Source organism: Gobio gobio, assembly GCF_949357685.1.
Source record: "Gobio gobio genome assembly, chromosome: 4".
Classification (NCBI taxonomy): Eukaryota; Metazoa; Chordata; class Actinopteri; order Cypriniformes; family Gobionidae; genus Gobio; species Gobio gobio.
The window spans coordinates 24822369-24845252 of NC_137100.1; the positions used below are offsets into that span (position 1 = coordinate 24822369).

At 37.7% G+C, this 22884-nt stretch overlaps 1 protein-coding gene across 2 annotated transcripts in view; it reads right to left on the minus strand.

Moving 5' to 3' along the window:
* The window catches only part of setbp1 (SET binding protein 1), an 84790-nt gene that overhangs the window by 55381 nt on the left and 6525 nt on the right, over positions 1-22884 (minus strand). For both annotated transcript variants that reach the window (XM_079814327.1, XM_079814328.1), the window contains exon 2: positions 957-1590. In XM_079814327.1, coding sequence (XP_079670453.1) covers positions 957-1427 — 471 coding nt within the window. In that variant the 5' untranslated portion in view covers positions 1428-1590. The remainder of the gene's footprint in view (positions 1-956; positions 1591-22884) is intronic.

The window sequence follows — 22884 nt, forward strand, 5'->3', positions numbered from 1 at the left end:
TGCCACAAAAGGTTAATGACTAGCTGTTACGTTACTCTATGGCACACGCTGGACACACTTAATTTGACAAGAAGCCAAAAAGCTGAAAGCCCAGGAAATGAAACTATCATCTATGCCCAGCACAAATGTGATTTTTCTTCATTAAAGAGAAGGAGCAGAGAATTCAAATACTGTGTGGATTATTCAACAAAAAGGCCATGTCAAACACTATGTTCACAAAATTGAGAATACGAGCTTGAAAGCTGTAATTGGCATGATAGAATGTAGAGAAATACCTATCTAAGTGGTTAGTTATTATAGTAGCTGGCTTAAGAACCTTAGTCAGATGCCATATTTAATTTGACAAACAAGGATGGGAGGGACAGAAACAGAACTAAAACTCATACAGATATGTAACTCAAAACATTTGCAAATTTACACAAGAATTACAACTAACGAATGATTTATACAGAAATTAACTTTTCTAATGCGTCATGAATGAGGCCAATATGTCGTACTATTTTTCATAACCCATTCTTTATGATTTTTTTTTGTCCACCAGAAATGTGTGGAAAGAATGGAAGCCTGTTTTTTTTATCTCACAATTCCGAGAAAAAAATATTACAAAAATATTTAGCAATTCACACTTTTTTCTTAAAATTGTGAGAGGGTATTCATATGAATTATTTCAGATTCATAAATGCACAAAATCACATTATAAATTCACAAAATAAATATTTTTTTAATGAAAAAAGCTATTAAAAAAATATAAACAGGCTTCCATAAGAAAGACATATTTTCTATATTTTATCAGCTGACCATGGTTCGATTACGCTGCAGTCAAATTCAATATGGCATATAATCTGACTATGGTCCATACTGGCTATTGCTGTAATACCATATCACATCCACACAGCAGAGTGATCACATGACACAAGAAAACAACAGCATTTAAAAACAGTGATGATGACACTAACCCTTTTTCTGGGCGGTCCTTTATCTTCCTCCTTCCCTCCCTTGCCGCTCTTGGCTTGCTTGGCGGCCTTCTGCTCTCCTGGCTGCTTGATGGTAATGCGGATCTCAGGAGGACAGATGTAGTTCTCCAGGTTCTTTGGAGGCTTCTTGGCCCGCTTGGTCGTTTGGATCTTCAACTTCAGGCTGCCTTCTGAGAAACTGGCCTCTTTGATGGAGAACTCCTGCTCCTCCAGCACATCTCCCTGCCCCCACCTCTCACTGTCCGTATTGGAAGTGACATCCATGTCCTTCCCCAGCCCGAGATCTTCGTCCTCTTCATGGTCCTGTTGCTCTCCGGGTAAAGGGAGGCTCTTCATCGGAGTGGCGAGGAGACCCACCTCACTGAGGTCTGCTCTGTTGATGGTGGTAACAGTGGAGAAGAACTCCTCGTTTCCTTTGGGCCGGGCCGTCCGATTAAGGTCTCTTTGCTCCATTGACAATCTCAAAGCTTGGTCCAAGAATCAGGGAACAGTGACCCAAAAGGACAGTTGGGCACCGGTCCGGGTGATTGAGTTAAATCAGAGAGGGATGGCTTTTGGCTCTAAAGCTTCCGGAATTTTATAAAGCTCGCTATGGTGGAGTTTTTCCCAGGTGAAACTGAAAGTAGAGTCAAAAAAGAGCAAATTATTAGCTGATTAAAACACATTCAAATATGAGACATACCAAATCCTATAGTGCAAGTAAAAAAAAAGTCAGTATCAAGTCATTTTCACATCACATTGTCACTTATACGTGTCCCAACCAAACACGGCTAAATCCCATTTTTTTCAGGGTCAATCCGAGTTTCTGTCTCTGTTCCAAGTGACAAAACGTATTGTTAGTACTTGATTTCTGTTTCTGTTGCATAGTGTTGGGTAGCCCCACTCCAGACAAATCTCATGAGTCCAGTGAGTTAAACATAGATGTGTATTAAATAATTAAAAATAATTTAATGGACTTTTGGTAGAGATGCATGATTGATCTCTATATCAATATTAAGATATTGGATGATATTAAACATTTTGTTTTATTGGTCCTCTTTCATTTTAACCATGTTTTTACATAACTTTTGCCATCATCTAACTTTCACTTAATCATTGAATAAAATACACCCCCGGTTTCACAGGCAAGGCTTAAACGTAGTCCCAGACTAAAATGCATGTTTGAGCTGTTTTAACTGAAACCAACTTGCACTGAGATATCTTAAAACATGCCAATGCCATTGTTTTGCCTCAAGATGCACACCAATATTTTGTTTTCTAAAGAACATTTATAAAAGCAATTTAAATATCCTAATTGAACGAAGGCCTAATCCTGGCTTAATCTAAACCCTGTTTGTGAAACCAGGCCATAATTTAATTCAAAAATCTTTTTTTTAATTTGTAGCAAATCTCAAAAAGAATATCCATTTTTAATACAGCACATTAGAATGCTGAGATTTGAACCACTGCTTTTAATTTTTTACTAAAATGTATAATTTTTATAATAATTTCAAATGTACCAACCGCGATACCAAGTCGGTACAGAAATTAAAAAAATGTGATGCTTTGAGCGCTGTAGAGCTGGAATCGTAAACACCTCTGATTGGCCGTTGTGCTCACGCACTCATTGGATGTGTCTGTGATTGGCTACAATGATCAACGCACAGGAGCGTTTGAAAGCACGCGGAAGTGTTTAAAAGTGTTTTGAAAGCACAAGCAGGTGTCGACCAGCGGACCAGTAGGCTCAGCTGATAGATGCCTGCTTTCAAACGCACCTGTATCTATGTAAGCGTTCAATGAAAAGGGTCATTGATGTATATTTATAACATGTTTTTGAAGCGCTGATCATTGTAGCCAATCACAGACATATTTGATGAGCGTGTGAACACAATGGTCAATCAGAGGTGTTTACGATTCCACTCAACAGCGCTCAAAGTTTAACGTTTTTAAAATTTCAGTACCGACTTGCTATCGCGGTCGGTACAACACTAATTTAGAGACAATAGTATAGAATTTTAAAATCAGCCATTACATGAAAATAACTGAGTTTATTGATCAAATCTAAATATGATTTTTAAACACACGTATATCAGAACCTGCAAGTAGTGATGAAATACTTCCTCAGTACCGTAATTCCTATTTAAGTGGGCAAGGCAAATTACTGAACAAGACAAATGTGTCTTTGTTAAACCACCAATTAATCAGGATTGGGGTTTAAGCACACAGTCTTCAACCTGAAACAGTTGTACTGCTGGCTCCAGGCAAACTCCCTGACACCATAATTACATTGCTGACCAGCTCATTTGCTTTAGTGGTCAGTTGAGTAAGCCTAGTCACGGTGTGAAAGTCAACAAATGAGGCCTCTGGCCCAGTGATAAACACTTTCCAGACATCAAACAAACCACAACCTGAGCGACCACAGACCTGGAAAAGCCCAATTAGGGTTGAATATAACACCTCCACAGCACACATCAAATTGGCCATCGAATGCATCATTTCAACATATCAATTATTTCAAATTAAATGAGACAATCCGCTGACTGCACAATTAGGTCTAAAAATAATTCTAAAAAGCATTCTGATTGGCTCAGACTGATGACATGTGGATGTTATGTCACTCCCATGTCAAGGCCCAAAGACACACACACAGTGAAGCCTGACAAAACAAAGTTGACATTAGCCAGAATGGTGGACAGTGGTAAATTTAACATTAATCCTTGAAATAAGCAGTTTTTATTTTGGAGAGGAGATCAACACAAACTTTCCGATCCCCAAGCATCAGTCGCATGATGTCAGTATTGATGTATATCGAACTGAGGGTTCGGAGCATCGAACTCAGTCTCTCATCTGCTCTTGGCTTGTTGTCAGACAGAGCTCAGTGTCATTTACTCTTTCAACTGCCAGACAGGTGACAGATGAGAGGCTACTGAAAACAACTGCAGCTATCGCAAGACAGCCTGGATCCACGCTAGACTAAACAGCTCTATCTATCCATCATATCATGACAGTCAAAATGGCATGTTTCTCATTCCAGCCTGTGCCGACTCAAACACAGCCATTCACAAATCCTCAATGAAACCAAATTGTTTATCTTACTAGTCTATAGCTCTGAGTAGTGTCCCGATGCATCTTGGGTGTTCTAGCTATTTGGGCAACAAACTAAAATTGTGACGTAAATTCACAATGGCCACGTACACAGTGCAGCTAAAAATGGTTGTCACTCCTCTTTAAGTTCAACCAAAAATGAAAATTAGACCATGATTTACTCACCCTCAAGTCATACTAGGTGTATATGACATTCTTTTTTTCGGAGTATTTCGGAGTTATATTAAAAATGTCCTGGCTCTTTAAAGCTTTATAATGGCAGTGAATGGTTGTGTCGTTTTTGAAGTCCTTCTGAAGCGAAGTGGCGCACTAAAGTTTTAAATATGGATCTTTTTCTTACAGACTAAAATAACTAGCTTCCAGTGGTCAGCGGTAGCAAGTCGACTTACGGTGAAGTCGACTTACTACCTTTTCAAAATAATAAATTACATTTAAAATGTAACATTAAAAAGGCACAATATGTAAGATTTTTAGATTAAAATATCCAAAGACCACTAAAACAATGTTATATATTTTGTTGACCTGTGTACATACATTACCCTAAATGTTTCCAACAATGTTTAAATCCAGAGAAATCAGCCATTTAAACCAGTGTTACGGACCGTGTCCTTGCGTCGCCTGTCAATTATGTCATATCCGCGCTACCCTTGATTTTCGTAGAAACCATGGAAACACCAAAGACGCTTTAATATAGTATATATTTTAATAGACAGGCGAGCAAATGCTTGGATACATTTACCAACAGATAACGAATTGTTATACAGCGCAGTCTTATTGTTTGAATTGCTTGTTTTCTTGATTCACCGCAAGTAATGTTTTTACCGTGCCTTAGAGACAACACTATTTTGTCAAGTGGCTAACATAGCATAATCAGAGAGAGCTTTCTCCATCATACAATATATTTCAAAATGAATTGCTTGTCATTTAGCAACAGTCATTCAGTCATCCCGTTTTAAAATGATATTCTAATATCGATCTAGATATCTTCTGCAAAGTACAAGTCTCTCATACCAGCCACCAAGCGAACGCACACAGAGTAACGTTATAACATAACTTTCAACACACTCAAATGTATTTAAGAAGATTGTTTTAACCATGTAAAACAGCGCTGCGTTACCCCACATACACAACGAAAAGAGCGGAAGCGGACGACTGAAGCATATGCATAATAAAAGCTCTTGGCGCAGGTCTCACTTGTTAGCATTTGCATTTCCTTTCCATCGGCTGTGGAGGTGAAGAGTCAAGACTACAACTCCCATGATTCCACACTCATTCACAGCGTCATCAACTACACCTTTGTTTGGAATAATCGACCTCTAGCGGCAGAACTTACATACTGTGCCTTTAACATGACGGTAATTTATAAATATAAAACAAAACATTAAATGTGCAAAAAAATGTAAACGACTATTTCCAACTCGACTAGCAGTAGCAGTAACATATAATCGACTAGTCTCGCACAAAATTTCGGCTATCTAAACATCCAAAATCAGACTTTTAATTAGCGCTTCACCGATGACATGTTTTGACTGTGTTCAACATCTATTTCGTACACACAACTTGGATAAGCTACAACTGTTAAACATGTCAGCTGTGTGGACACTAGCTCTGGACAGACAATATTAATTTCTCGATTTTAATCAGTCATAATATGGTTTCGTAAATCTATAATCGTTTAGTCTGCGCTGTCTGTTTTCTGTTAATGCGCACTGCACAGCATGAACAAAACTAAACATTTGAAGTGCACCTGACATTCAATAAATCGCAAGCTTTGTTTTTTTTTACTTTTAATATGAAGCAACATCTTAACTTTAAAATTCTGTTGATTGTATTATGAAATTCAAACAAAACGGTTGAACAAGTTTTGGCGCTCTTTAATACTTGTGACAGATTGCATCAGTTTAGACGTCAATAAAACAGCTTGTAGGCCATACAATGTCACTTAACGTTACATTTACCTTCAGAAAGCTATTCAATGTCCATGAACTCATTAGTTAGCCAGAAAAAGAGCATTTTTCTAAATACAGGGCTCCAGAGTGCGACCAAATGGTCGCATTTTGCGACTAAAATTTGAGTGTGTGCGACTGAATTTTACATCCAGTCGCACATGTGCGACCAGTAAATTTGCCTGCTGTCGGTACTGGAGAAATTAAGAAAATACACTTACTAATTATAATTGATAGACGTTATGTCTGGCAAATTCTATCTTTGCCAGCCGTTTCTATATGAGAGAATATTAAACCATTTGTCCGTGATGCATTTTTTGCCATTCGCAATCCAGAAGAGAGAGAAAGCGAGCGCTCTCTCACGTGGAGCTACAGCGAACACAACACCACAGTCAGCTTTAAAGGGTGAGTGACGATGGCCAAGAACTAAACAAAAGTTTTGTCTGCTTAAACTTTAGGGATGTGCTGTGATATTAATCTAATTTTATTTTCGAGAATTATAAAAAGATGGAATGAGGGAAAACTATTCCTATAGCCGTGTTCGTCGAGCTCATCCTTCCCTTCACAGCCTTGCGCTGTCATTTCTCCTTAAACCTAAACTAAACGTCAGATTCAGTGATTGTTGTAAACTGCTGTCTCTACTGTTGCTAAACTGCGGGATGTGTTTGATAATAAAGATTAAATGCACAATAATCCGCGCAAGAGACGCTGTTTCCAACTTCAAGGCGGCTTATGTGTGTGTGCTGCGAAATGGACCGACTTGCACTTAATATTTTAGGCTTCGTGTGCGCGTTTAAACCATCAAATAAACAACAAATAGCCGGTGTCAAAATGACCGGATTGGAGAGTAGTTATTTTAACAGTTTATATCTTAAATGGGCGTAAATAGTTTGGAGAAATAGGAGAATATGAGATTATTAGTTCTACATTCGATTGGTCTTAAAGGCGCAGCGTCTAATAAACCTGCTGACGATTGAGCCATTCATTCGACTCGAACAAAAGGCAAATAGAAAATATTCACTTCTCTTGAATTAATAACTTTAGCTTTTATAAGCATTAATCTATCAATTTATACAGTGAAAACTATGCAGTGTTATTTTACATTTCATTACTTTATTAGATTTCTTTGCAGGTTTGTTCTTTACTGTAATATTAATGTTAGCAGACCCTCCGAATGCCTGCACACTGGTCCATTTACAAATAGATGTTTTATATTTTTGTTCAAACTTTGCAGTTTCTTTTGCTATAGATATTTTACTTTTCAGATTATAAAGCCTTGTTAATTATGTTCTTAATTATGTTTTTTTTTTAATAAAAAAAAAATAATAAAGTATAATAAAAAGAACCGGTAAGAATACTGTTAAAGTACCGGATCGATAAGCAGTATCGGTAAGAGTAGTAATTACATTAAAACCTTAACGATACAGATCCCTATTAGTAATACAGTGGAAATTAGTAGATTTGGTTAGCATGTTGATTTACGGTGTGCGCCCCTAAAATTTCTGGTTGTGCCCCTAAAATTTTCAGTTTGGGGCCACTGTGCTCCTAGTGAAAAAAGTTAGTCTGGAGCCCTGAAATATATGCACTGTTTTTCATATTCATTATTTTGGTAGTTAACCTGTTACTGATATCTTCATTATTTCATGTATGTTTGAATAAATCTGTCACGAAAACAAGTTATTACAGTTTATTGTCATTAAAATGTTTATATTTCTCCAAAAAACTTGTTGAGTTGTCTGAACTCAATGCAACTTGCATTGACACATCTTGCACATTCCCATTCTTTACTATAAGTGTCCAATCAGAACACCCTAGCAACCACCTAGGAACCTACAACCACTCAAAACATGTTTGTCTCAAGTCACTAGCACAATTTTTTTTCCAAAAATATCTACACAATATGGATTCAACTGTTGGCATTCACTTCCACAAGTATATAGAGTTGTTCACACATAGCCAGTCAATAATCAAGGCTGGAAATTTCTTGATTCAGTGTGATTCCTGGTTGTGCAAGTCTAATCCATACACACAACATAATGCCCCTTACACAATACTAAACCTCAACACCCAGTTTATGTAACAGAAAGCCCTGTCTAGTGGGCACGCTAACTGCACTCTAATTGTGTAAGAAAACAGTCGGCTCATAAACAGGTTTATTATTATCACAAATATGCCCCGGGCAGACCGTGGGTAACTACAACACATAAAGCAGTTCTGTGTCAGCAGCACTGCCTGTGGCAGACTCAATAGGGGGGTTATATTCAGACGCTCATACTCAAGGGGCTTTACATACTGATCTGCCCTCCTTTCTGATGCATCTCAATTAAGATGATCAGAGCATCGGGGGGCAATTATCTGAACAAATTCATCTACTTCAGCTCAACTGGGTTATGACTATAAATCAATCAAATGTGTTACAACAGTTGCTGAAAAGTACACAAATAAACTGTAATCAGAGCTTAACCAACTAGCTGACCTGGGGCTGGCTGAAAGAACTCCCACTTGCCCTGTCAGGCCAGTGCAGTGGTGTTACTAAATCCTATACATACATTTTTATGCCTTGAAATCTGGTTGTGTGTGATGCACTGAGCATGTCTGTTGAAAAGTAAAGTTGATAGCCTTGGTAAACAGTAAAAAAATGTTTGGCAAATTTTGATTGAACTGAAAAATGTTATTGTTTTTCAACAAAAGGACATCTACAACTACCTTTATGGAGTTGTATATATAATTTATTTTTAAGCTGTATAATATATATACAAGTTCAATTAATATATATATATACATATACACTAGACATGTGCCGGTATACGATAATAAAATATACCGCAATAATGAACATGCACAATATTGTTATCATGGGCACTTCAAAATACCGTGAATAATTATTTATTACGAATTATTCCGATTTTTAGAATGCATTTTAAGAATACTTTGCCCATCAACCATTTAAAATTAGTTAAATGTACATTTCAGCATTTAATAACACATTATTAAAATCAAAAGTTGTAACTGTATTTAATGGACCTGAGCTAACACTAACAGTTGCTTTTTTTAACTAACGTTATCAAAGAAGAATCACTTCTGTAAAAATGTAGCTATTCACTCTTTGTTGGTGTATTGTAAAGTGTTACCGATTGTTCTTTATAATTCTTTTGCACTTTAATCTGTTTTAATATTTAAATGTGCATTGCTTTATTGTATTTAAAATGTTCTGTTCTTTTTGTTATAAGAAAGTTATTAAACCTGTTATAGTATGACAACATATTTTTTGCACCTTATTTCAATATCGTGATAATACCGTATACCGTGATAAAAGCTTCAGCAATTAATCGCAACATGAAAATGTGATACCGGCACATGCCTAATATACACTTACATATTTTGTACATATTTTGTTCATTTATAAATTTAACTTGTTCTGCCAACAATTTCACTAGCTCATTTTTATTTTTGAGTATATATATTTACCATATTTTTTGGAGAAAAAAAAAATGTATCTGAAGATGTTGGCAAGGCATGCAAAATCGGAACTCCTAAAAAAACCTTACAATTGGTCCCTGATTTTAATATGACAGTTTATATTGTACAGTATGTTCTGGGCTTCTTTCAAAGCCTGTGCTCTAAGGACTTTTTTTTTAACTGACACAATCTGTAGTCGGGTGTCAAGACTGCGTGCGGTGGTGAGAGGATTCCTCTCTGTCCCCATCCCTTTTAAGGCCATGAACAGAGAGCAGGCTTGAGGTAGACTCACAAATAGCCTTGCCAAACAACCATGTGCTCACACTTTGTTGAGGTCCAGGGGAAAACACAGAGGAAACTCTAAGTAGATTTATCATCATCTTTTTGATAAGATACCAAAGGGATCCAGTTACTATTAAAACTCCTTTGAAATAATAAATATACTTTAATTCTCCGTTTACAATAATTGTTCAATAAGTTTCCTATTTCCTGAGCATCAGTATCAGTTCAGTCAGTGTGTGTCTTAATATGCTCTATTCATTGGGGTGTCAGTATTAGGGATGTGCGACAAAATTTAAACAAAAATGTCATTAAAACATTTTAATATGAAACATGCCATGCTAAGACTTCTGACAACATTTCTGGGTGATGCCCCATATTATTTGTTGAATCAGAGTTTTGAATCTATTTACAGAAATAAACAGTTTGCAAAATAACTGATTTAAAGAGTTTTTCTGAGTTTTTTTGTTGTTGTTACTAACCAAGGCAAGGAAGGATAATGAACAATTCCTTCATGCACGTCTTTCTTTTTTTTGACATTGTAATTTTTAATCAAAATGTCATAACTGGATCTTGTGGAGAAAACTTCTCAATAATTTAGGATTTTAATTCCCACCCCTCCACAATCTCGCGTAGCCAGACCTTCAGACTGATGGGGCAGAAGGTCTGGACTCTGTGCAGCTTTCATTGGTTGTGGACCGCCCAAGGACATTTTACTGACTTGTAAAGCAACCAATCATAGTTTGTTTTATTCCATGTCATGTATAGGGGCATGAAAATATAAAGTCGATATCCCTGCAATAACAGACCGGCGTTCACCAATAAATTATTAATTCAAAAATGTTGTGTAAGTTTACTGCAACAATGGAGCCACGAACCTCATACTTTTTAAAATCCAGCATTTTGTTAATCCTGGTAAGCGCTCATTGTCGCAGTTGTAAGTTCTTCTTCCTCTACAGAGTTTGGCGTCACAGCATTTGTTTCTAGGTGGACCGTTGAAGAACGCAACATGCACGTCTCGCAGACATCCTGTAGAATTCAACCAATCAGATGATGACTTCGAAACTCCTGAAGTGTTCCCAGATAAGTGTGCCATATGCATCAGACGTTCAGCCAACGGTCCGTGGGCGGGATGTCTGAGGCTGAGACTAACACCTCCATAATCGACTGCAAGCTTGCATTCGTTTTTTTTATACAACGCCCACATCTCAAAATCCAATCAACAACCGATAGATAAAGTCCCCACCCTACTTTTAGTCCACAATCCATTACACTCTGATGCATCACAGATCTACCACTACATTTGTTTCATTGCAAACCAATAAAAAGCACATTAAAATCATTGCAATATTTACAATGTTGCATAATTTTATATGCAAAGCAAAATTATTGAAATTAAATATGGTAAATACTGGATATAATCCAATCCCAGCCTAATTGTTATTGCCAAGAAGAGAGAGGGCCCGAAGTACAGTCTGTTCAATGGAGTTTCTATCAACTTTTTTTTGTGTTTTGTCAGCTTGAACGAGCGAACACCCATGCACACAGCAGCACACCATATTGAACGGACTGCACTCCTCCCTCACAAGCTGATTTTCGTTTGTGTTAAATTAAATAAGGCGTCTACTCTGGCTAACATCAATAGACCCCTCAGAAGTGGCACAGATCTACAAACGAAGGAAAACTTCACAATCCCGGCCATATTTGTTCAAGGCAGACATCAATTGTCATGACACGGCTGAATTACACACTCTATGTGCCGAAGCTTCGGGCGGCTACACAAAGTACACTGTACATCAATGGTGGGACGTAAATAAACACTCACTGCTAGCGTGAGGCTGCCAGGATTGGAACAGAATTAAACCAAATGTGTCTGCTGTCTAAAAATCACGCTTTCTTTTCCAGCACCTTGACCAGACACAGTCACACAGTGAAAGGAGAGGCTGACCATGATGTTAATTTCAAGGCCAGTTAGGAAATCTAGTTTCCTGAATGACTGAGCTGCCACAACAGACAACACTAATGGGACAAGGTGCAAAAGACATGGGGGGAATGGCTGAAATGATTTTACAATCCAATAACCTCAAAAGCAACCGATACAAGTAGGCCGGCAACAATTGTCTTGTATTATAATTAGGGCTGTCACCGTTAACGCAGAGGATTAATTAAAATTCCTTAAAGCGTTAAAATCATTTAAAGCAATTAACGCAAATATATTACAGAAGTACGTAAAGCGTCATTAACGTCATTTTCATGTCGGGAGTTTATCACAATCACACTGAGCATCTACAAGCACCTGTAACCCTGGTAGGAGGAAATTTCCATTCTAACTCTTTAACCCGATTCTGCTTCTCTGTTTGTGATCAGGCCATTTTAAGCCGTTAAACTCTGGGAAAGTTTTCAGTGAATTAATGCAAATGATCCAAAACAGCGCAAATGTAAAGACGGCCAGGCTGATTAAATAAGAGACATCAGAGAGAATAGAGACTCACATCGCGTTTTTGGTAAATTATTCATTCCAGTTTGTGCTTTGCTTTAAAACACGAGCTCTGTCGGATTCTGCGATTGTTTCTAAAGAGCGCAATGTTGGTGACAAACCATGTATGTGCGTGCTCTAGATCACTGATCACATGCTGCATTTATGTACAGACACAGTGTACATTTTCATTGTTTCCACACACACTCAGGAAGGATAATGTTTGATTTGTCATGTGTACGCTGTTGTGTTTAGTAACCGTAATTTTATGCAGTCAAAGCAGTTGATTTAGAAGTTTTTTTGGAAACTCCGTGCGTCCTTTTCGGTAGTGCAGCTTGACTCGTCTAAAATGAAAACAATCTCGTTGTTGTTGCTCTCTACACATACTATAAAGTGTGAATTCTGTAACGTTTTTTCTGTAATGTTTTTTTTGCATAAATGTATTATGAGATATAATTATATGGACTCCTTATATTTGGTTATTTGGTGTCCTTTTGGAGTCTCCAATGATCCTTGAAGCTTGCAGAAAATACAGTTTTCTGATTGTTTACTTTGCATATGCTTAATTTTACGATAAGTGTGCGATTAATCACTCACGATTAATCACACACCAAGAGTGTGATTAATCGCGATTTAAAAAATGTAATCGATTAACAGCCATAATTATAATCAACAAAATTAAACTCTTAATTAAACAAATATACTTTAAAATGTACTGTTTACTTGCACACTTTGTTGTTAGTTACTACACAGATTACTGTTTTTATTGGCGGCAGACTGTGGGCAAACCACGACTCAACTTGCCACAGCCTTAAGCATGCTACTAAACAATCCTACATCAGTAACTGCTGCCATTCCCATTTACATCCCATTACACTTTTCTAATGCAAGTCTATGAGAATTTACTGAGGTCATAGAACACTGTAAAAAAAAAAAAAATTCTGTAAAATTAAGAAATTTTAAGTATAAAAGATATCACAGTATATTTTTGTAAAATTACAAATAAGTATACGCATGCCCAGTGTAAAATAACAAAATCATAACTGTGAATAAAAACAACTTTTTTTAAAGAAATTTTTTGTTTTATCACATTAAAAAAAACTGTTGTGTAGCCAATAATCTGGAGTATATTATTCTATAAAGCTGTTTTTGGCCAAATCATTCTAAGCAGCTCTCCAGTTACTCTATGTGAACCGGGGATTTGACTTGAATTGGGAGCAAATTGCAAATTTCTTTATGGTTTTTCATGAGCTATCCGAAAGATTTCCCATCACTACACTGGCTGACCACCCCTTGCTCCACTTGTCACAGTAGTTCTGCTGTGTTCAATGTTGAAATACGCAGGCATTTAATTGACAACTATGAAGATATTAAATATTCGAACTGACAGAATTCCCGCCCCGCCGCAAGGATACAGTCTCTTCTAAGCACACATTGGAGCAGCCGCGCAAGTCAGTGCGTCAGGATTCAGGAATCATTTGACCATCAACATTGCAGTCTTCTGTGGATGTGGAGCGAAAATAAGCCATTAAAGTAATGTTGAGTGTGTTTGTGTGTGTGTGTGTGTGTGCGTGTGTTAAACTTTTGGTGTGGACCATTAAGAATTCAAAATGTTTATGATGTTTAAAATTGAGGTGTCAGTTGACGTTAATGTAGTTTTTGTTTTTTGATCGACATAAGCCAAGTCCTACTCCCTAATTTTGTTGGTTTTAGGCTTTCCCTGGCTTTTTAATGCCAAATAAGTGCCATTTTTCCACCTAGCATAGTATCGTGGATTTATAATAATTAACCATTGGAATGACATGACTCATTTACATTCAATTATATTCATTAAATTAAAATATATCCAATACATTCATACCATGTTGGTGTGTCATTCACTATTTTTATGTATCCTTATACAGTATGTTTTAATATATTTACGTTCTAAATTTTAGCTTTATCATTTATCATATTCTGTCTTGGCAGGAAAGTGTGCGTTCTAACAGTTGAATGCACTGATAGTTCTAGTCAGTTTACTCACCATTCTAAATTAATGCTCTGCCTTCATTAAAGCGCACACAACGAAACAAGTTGCTGTGAGTTTTATTAAATAAATATACAGACAATATGGTGGAAGTTATGTTCTTTAGGTTCAGCTTGCCACAAAAAGTTACAGATCGCTTCTCTTGTGTATATGTTTAACAGGAAGTTCTTCTTTGGCAGCAAGAGTACTTTATTATCTATGGACAAAATCATAGCCACATCACCATCCTCAGTAATGCTGTTAGGTTGATGTTTGCCTCCTACAACTGCCTGAACATCTCATACCCAGCAGGCCAATGGGCAATGCTGGAGTGCTTGCAAAGCAGTAATTCATTACATACATCAAATCGGTTATGAAACACTCTCTCAGGCTAAAGATTAGCTACACTAATCTTCGTTTCAAAATGCTTTCCGTCTACACATAGCGTTTTCAAAAGTCTTCAGAAGTTTCTCGTCCACACTGAAATGTCGGAAGATGCTCAAATCATCTTACTACGCATGCATAAAATCTAATAAAAGAAAGAAACCAGACATAATAAATGAGTCATGTTATTTCTCTTGCATGATCATTTTATTAGCAACACTTCTCACAACTTACTGACACGTTCAGAAGAAACTCAATCACCATTCATTGTATGGTCTTAAAACACAATCGCCCTCATATTTTGCACCAGGACATCAATTGCGAGTACATTTTCTGTCATCTTTAGAGGATATGAAGATCGTGCCAAGTAACATGCATCTTTAGCAACACTGTGAAAGTGAATAGCACATACTGGTATAAACATAGATATCTACTGGTACAAAAGGCCTATGCCTCACCGTTCTCAAATACCTCCATTTTCAGGCCACACTACAATGTAAAAATGCTGTTTCAAATTTATTCACTTGTAAGAGCATTTTCAAAAAGCTACATTTTCTCAGGACAAAATCACATCTCAGTGTGGAAGAAGGAAGGCCAAAAAGAAAAAAGATGTGTTTTCAAATGCATCCATCCAGATTAGTTTAGACGTAGCCTCTCTCACACACACTCAACATCCTCTCACATACACACCATCTCTCTTGCGGACTCCCACCACAAACATGCTCTGTGCAAATTCCCACTATTCTGTTACTTTAATTGCTAGAACATTAAACGAGGTATACAGTAGAATCTACGTTTCATTACTGAAGTTGTCACCTTTGGAGCTGGTTGGAGCTTCCCTCTGCAGAACAGTGGTCCTCCAGGAGCGGAGTTTGACATGTGCTTTGGACTAACTCCCAGCTGCTTTCTTGAACAACTGCCTGAAAGTTTCTAGTAATCCTAGGCTGTGTCCGAAAATCGCCGCCTATACCCTTAAATAGGGCACTATTTGAGGGGACTGCCATTTGTAGTGGTGTCCGACACCACAGTGGACGTTATTGAGTGCACTCATTCAATCCCACAATGCACCACAATAACGAGTGTCCAACTGATGCACGCTCAACGGCTAGAGAAAACCCATAATGCACTGTGAGATTTGCATGCTGAATGAATTCCCGCATCTCACCAGAAGATGGAGCCAGCAGCTGAATCAATCATCTATCCATTTTCCAAACCGCGCTGGTCCAGCGTTTTATCATGCAGGTATAAATTCCTTTGTAATTTATTATTAAATAGTTTAATTATGGTTTATACATGCTAATTTCCATGGCAGAGTTAAAGATACATCTTTTCATTACTACTGGAGCTGCCAGTTTGCTACATTTCAATTGATTATTAAACAGCGAGCAGAAACTATGCAAAAGCGGCAGCCCTTCCGGCGCACTCAGTGTCTGAATTCACTCACTCGTTTTCATTCACCCCTTCAAGTGAACTATATTAGTGGAGTAATGTAGGGAATAGTGAATGAGGATATAAGGGCGAATTCGAACATATAGCTCTAAAGACCTTGATTATCTGGTTTAGGTGTGTTTAATTACGGTTGGAGCTGAACTCTGCAGGACAGTAACTGAGTTTGACACCCTTGTCCAAAAGGTTCTTTAGCTCAAAACTAATGATTATTTTTGATGATTGATTAATCTGTCAATTATTTTTGCAATTAGCCGATTGATCTGCAGATTTTTAAGATTAATATATTTTCTGGTCAGTCGTTTAATCCTTTAGTTAACCTACCAATAAATAACCATAACTTCTGACATTAAAGGGGTCATGAACTGAGAAATCAAATTTTCCTTGAGCTTTTGACATAAGAGGTCATCATACTATAAGAATATTCTGTAAGTTTCAGAACTGAAAACTTCCTTGTTAGTCCAATAAAAGTCATAATGTTGACAAGAGGAAAGTACATTTTTATGAAGTGGTAAACTTTGTATTTCGTAACAAGTTATGAAGATAATGTTGGAATAATAACAGACATAGCACTTTCTACTTCAAATGCGCCTGACAGAAGAATTTATTTTTCTGAGGTTTTTCTTACAGCAACACCAGGTCGGTTTAGATAATGTCTCGTGTAAACTGTCCACAGAATCGTTCAATCGGAATGATTTTAGTCGGAATGACATAAAAGTCTGCATGTACACGCGGATCCTATTGCATTCATGAGCACAGAAACTTGTTATTAACGCCGCCCCGCGACTTTTAGCAATAAAATAGCTAAGTTACTGGATCACTACATTACATTTCTCAGCGACGATGGGGTTACATCGCTATTTTTCAGTAATAAACGCACATCTTCGTTAAGAGAGACGCTGAACAGACGCAGTCACACTGGTACGAATCTCTCTCTCTCGATCGATAATTAATCCAAATAAATGCTATAATCCATCCATTCAAATAAATGTAATCTTACGCACTACTTTATCTCTGTGTCAGATTCAAAGGAGGCAGAATGTTAGATCTCACGAGCCGTAACTGACGAAAATAACCGTCAATGTTACCCTTCCGGTAAAATATTGCGCTGCAAACATCAATAACAGCTTTAAAGGGTTAGTTCACCCAAAAATGAAAATTCTGTCATTAATTACTCACCCTCATGTCGTTGGACACCCGTAAGACCTCCGTTCATATTCGGAACACAAATGAAGATATTTTAGTTGAAAGCTGATGGCTGAGAAAGGCTTCACACAGGCCTCCATTGGCATTCAGTACATTGACACTTCCAAGATCCATGAAAGGCACTTAAAACGTCGTTACAAAGTCTATCTCACCACAGTGGCTCTACAATAATCATACAATGCGACGACAATAGTTTTTGTGCGCAAAAAAAAAATCAAAATAACACCTTTATCCAACTTGTTCTCAACTTCCGTGTGTGCCTCCACGACGCATGCGCGAGAATATGACGTAGCGCCGGTGTTCGGGAATCGATGAAATACACACTTAAGCCCCATTTTGAGCACTACGCCGAGACCTAAAGCACGATCAATGTAGAATCCAACAGCTTAGACACGCGCGTCTTCCTCTGCTCGTAAACAAATCGCTTCTGGGTCATATGTCCGAACGCCGGATCTGCGTCATATTCTCGCGCATGCGTCGTGGAGGCACACACGGAAGTCGAGAACAAGTTGGATAAAGGTGTTATTTTGATTTTTTTTTGCGCACAAAAACTATTGTCGTCGCATTGTATGATTATTGTAGAGCCACTGTGGTGAGATAGACTTTGTAACGACGTTTTAAGTGCCTTTCATGGATCTTGGAAGTGTCAATGTACTGAATGCCAATGGAGGCCTGTGTGAAGCCTTTCTCAGCCATCAGCTTTCAACTAAAATATCTTCATTTGTGTTCCGAATATGAACGGAGGTCTTACGGGTGTCCAACGACATGAGGGTGAGTAATTAATGACAGAATTTTCATTTTTGGGTGAACTAACCCTTTAAGTTGTCAATGTTTAGTCAGTTGTCAAGAGGGCTGACCTCTAGTAACCAAGTAGCTCCCTTTTTAGGTACCAAGTCCTTATCAGATGCTGACATGCTGCTCTTGTATACTCTGACAGGTGTTGTTGTGCATGCTAGGGAACGTAAATGCGCTATACGTCATCGCGTCACTATATCATTGATATCGCGATATGACACTTTTTTATCATGTAAAAATGTATACCGGTATTATCGTGAACGGTATGATATGGCACACCCCTACTGTCAATGGTGAGTTTCCAGACCCAACATCTTGATGTGGGTCTGGCTTGTCAGGCTACAGAAACTGAGTTGCAATGACAAGATCGCTGCTTTCATGCGCTCAGCATCTGTGTGATCGGCTACAATGATCATCACTGCAACCTTTCATGCCACAATCTTAATATAATGCCATAGATCTAAATATAATGCAACACTTTTCACGATTAGTTAAACATGAGAGCTGTTATAGTAAAAACGCGCTAAAAGAGAGAGTAATACTTAGCCATTTCAAATGGAAAGATGTTAGCAAATCACAGCAGTGGGCATTTACATTGAAGTCTCACATCAGACACACCCCTTAAAACAGAGCATTCAAACCAGGGGGCTAAAATCAGAGAAGGAAAAATGCCTTTTATTTATAAATAATGTAAAAAGCATTCTAACATTGTAAGTGCACCCCAGGAAACATCATAAAACAATAAAACAACGCAGTTCATGACCCCTTTAATCTTTCAACGTTCAAACATGTTTTCATAGAATACAAATAAAAAAATACCAACATAAAAAAAGTGCCAAGAATTAAAAGGCATCAATCAGTTAATACAAATGTCCATGATCACTGCATTCATAGTCACTGTTTGGGATTGACAGCAAGATGTGAGTTTTAAAATGTTTTCGTTGATTAACCCTAACCCTGAAGTCACAACCGCATTCAGTGTCAGTATCAAAAATGGCTTGTTATTAAATAAACGAGTCATCAGCAAAACTTGAAATGGCTCAGTGATTTCCTGCAGAGCAAGTACTGAACGCAATCAAATATTAGTGTCACTGTCACTTGATGGTGGATCTGGTGAAGCTGTCAGCGATCAAAATATTGAGTCTAAAGATGTAGAAAATGATATTTTTGAGAATATGCTTGAGATGGCAAATATGAGCCAGATGCTGAATGTACTGGAAATGAGCTCTGACGAGGACAGTAATGATGGTATAAAACATCTGCTCAAACTGAACCCTACCAAGCTCCAAAAGGAACAAAATATGCTTAGATTTTATTCTTCTGTAATTGTTACTCTTTAAGACCGAATGCACAGATCCAATATACTTACACATAGTAATTACGTTCACTTAAGACATACTTTACAAGGAGGATACTCACAGAGACTGGCATTTTAACATAATTTTGCATGTATATGTGTCCGTTAAAGTACAAATAGACGTGAAAGAGAACAGACTTTGGTGTTCATGTGCTGTCTTGACTCTTGTGTGCTTGAATGTTTAAACTGACAGGACCTAAAACGTGAAAATGATAAACTTTCACTCTATGATGGTTCAACTTTAAGATGAATTCACTAATCATGTGCGTTTCAAACCGTGGGGCCTGGTACATACAGATCACAGATAAATTATGATCCCTACTTGACATCGCACATGCTCTGATGTGACTATCACATATGCACTCATCACGATATCGATTGATGTTAAAACAATATATTGTGCAGCCCTAAATATTACTGGTTTTTACAGGCGGTAAAGAGTTCACAGTATAGATTTTACATATGATTTCATGTGTAAATGTAAGAAACAGAACTGTTGACTTTAAAATACAGTCAGTTGACTGTGAGAAGTGTCTGCCTAAATTCTGATTCGCAGTGTCTGCGTAATTTAACAATTTATAGAAAAAAACACAACATGACAGAAACAGAGGTCTCAAGACTTGTTTTAAAGTTAAAGTCCACCCAAAACTGAAAATACTGTCAATTTATCTACCTTAACGTCATTCCAGCTGAAGCTATCGATTCTTTTTGTAATCGATTAATCTAGCACTTAATCGATCGTGTTTTTAAACAACCAAAACAAAATGCATAACGAAAATGAAGAGGGAAAGCAATTTAATTTATTAATATGCACAACAGGTTTCATGCTGTAATCTTGCCCTGACATCAAAGTAAATATATTTTATGTAGATTTCTACACCTGCAGCATTTACCATTAGGCTACTAACAAATAATATATAATTTCTGGGGTGAGCCTATTTGCTATGGTAACCTAGCAACCTGTGTGTGTGTGTGTGTGTGTGTGTGTGTGTGTGTGTGTGTGTGTGTGTGTGTGTGTGTGTGTGTGTGTGTGTGTGTGTGTGTGTGTGTGTGTGTGTGTGTGTGTGTGTGTGTGTGTGTGTGTGTGTGTGTGTGTGCTTGCACGTGCATGAGGCTTCATTGCAGTTTGGTACGGCAGAAATACATTCATTTTCAATAGAATGGCTTGCATCACTTGCATTGCGGTGCATTTTAGGTGAAGCATCCGTTCGAAAGTTCGCGTCACAACATCACGTCCCGGTGTATACAGTGAACGCATGGCGCATGCTGAAATTATTGTTGCGTGGCTACATAAAAGTTTGAGCATATGTGATTGCCACGATTGGTCTGACTGGCGTGAGAGAGAGGAGGGTGCATGCGTGTGTGTGTGTGTGTGTGTGTTTCTGTAAATATTTTCTACTATTAAAGTTAGAATTTTTCCAACAAATGCAAAAAGTGCATTTCTTTGTGATTTTAAAATACTTGAAGGAAACTAGTTATTGTCTATGGGGCAGATTTATGTTTGTTTTACATCAGATAGGCTACAGATAAATTAACACAGTAGGCCTACATTACATTTATTTGAATGCATTAATGAGAGAGAGATTGTGTGTGAGAATTACTCATACCGTCTCTATTCATTATGAAGCTGTGGTTTGTACTTACTTCAAAGGTATTCAAATATATGACTATAACGGTTGAGTTGAGTTTCTAAGCTACTTTTGTGACTTTACTTTAGTCACAGGACAGCGTTGACACTGCGTTTCTGCACTGCTCTCTGCCACGATCTTCACGTGAAAAGAGATCTGCCTTCAGGGCGCACGCGCGTTGTCAGAGACGCGACACGGCTCGGCTCGGCTCTCTGTGTCACAGGGAAAAGCTGAGCACTGAACGGATAAGTTTTCCGTATTTTTGTTTTTGAATAGTGCACAATCGCTTCAATGTTCAAACAGGCAAGGCATTAAACGCATTTACTTGACAAACTTTATGAGGACGAAAGTGAAAGCGGTCTGGCTTCGGGGCTTGCGCGCGCCGTGTGTGTGGCAGCTATAAGAAAGGTAATCAACTTACCTGTATAAACTGTGTAAAACATGCAGTTACTATAGTGATTCTGGGCATCTAGAATCTAAACTAAATTCAAAATGTATCACGCGCTATGTTGTGCTTCCTGAACATTGAACAGCGGTCCGTGTGAGCGTGTCACAGGAATTTAACGAGGCTTCGAGGCAGAATTTTTGCCTCAAGGAATTTTTGTAATCGAGTTAATCGAGTAACTCAATGAATCATTTCAGCCCTAGATCAGTCACTAGAAAATGTTCAATTGGAGACCTGATTTCTTTTTTTTTTTACAGTGTAAGAATAATATCAAATTACTTAATGAGCATATTTTACTGAAAATCACACAGAAATGTCCTGTTTATTCCCATGGAATGCTGTGTATGGCTTGCCTGAGTGTCAACAGTAATGAAGGTGGGCAGAGCTTAATGTCAATTTGGAGGTATTTGTTATGGAGCGCTGCAGTGATGACGTATATTTGTAGTCTAACCCAGAAATTAGCATCACCCAAGACTTCAGCGTCACCACCATTACGCTTCAGACCATTTCCACAACTCCTTTAGTCTATATTTAGAAAAAATATTTTCCCAGAAAGTTTGAGATATAAGAGTTTGCAAGAGTGCTATTAGTGGCAAGCCGATTAGTGACTAAAAGAGTTGACCTGTTTAGCGTGATGGCGTTTAATATCCCAGACAACCTTTGTTGTCCCATTTAGCCACTGTTTACCTTTTTCAAGACAAGTAAAAGCTTTTAAAAAATAAATCACAAGGGGGTATATTACTGATGTACTTTATACCATAGGATAAAAAGTGAAAATATATTGTACTTGTGTTAAACACAGACCTTATTTGAGGCATTTAACAAAATCATTTCTGGGTTTTGGCCTACAAAAATACTTCATCACTCCAGGGCTCTATTGGTTGCTGTTAGTTTGCAGTGTTTGATACCCTACAACAGATGAGGGCTGCTATTAAAATGTGATCTTATGCCCTTTTGTGATTTTACCTACTAAAAAGGCACCCAACAGTACAGGATAATCGGGCCAATTTTGAGCCCAATTCCCCCCTTCCAACAATCCTAGGTAAAGTCCCAATTATCTTGATGGTTCTACAGATTATCTTATCAGATTTTCCTGTGGTGAGAGGTGTGTTAAAAGTGATACATTTGCTCGGAAGAACATCAGGGCCACAACGATCTCAAATATCCTCCATATTGAATATTTATCAGAAATCCTGCTGTGTGGGGGGAATCTTGAAGACAAACGCACGCACTCTGTAGATTGTCATGTGGAACAAAACGATACCCAATCAGAAAGCGAGCTTACGGAAGACGGAAGCATAACACAACTTCATCCAAACTTTTTTTCCTGTAAATAGCAGTCCAAAGACTAGTATCGTCATTTCTTCATGCCCGTTGTCCGCCATGTTTGTTTTCTCTTC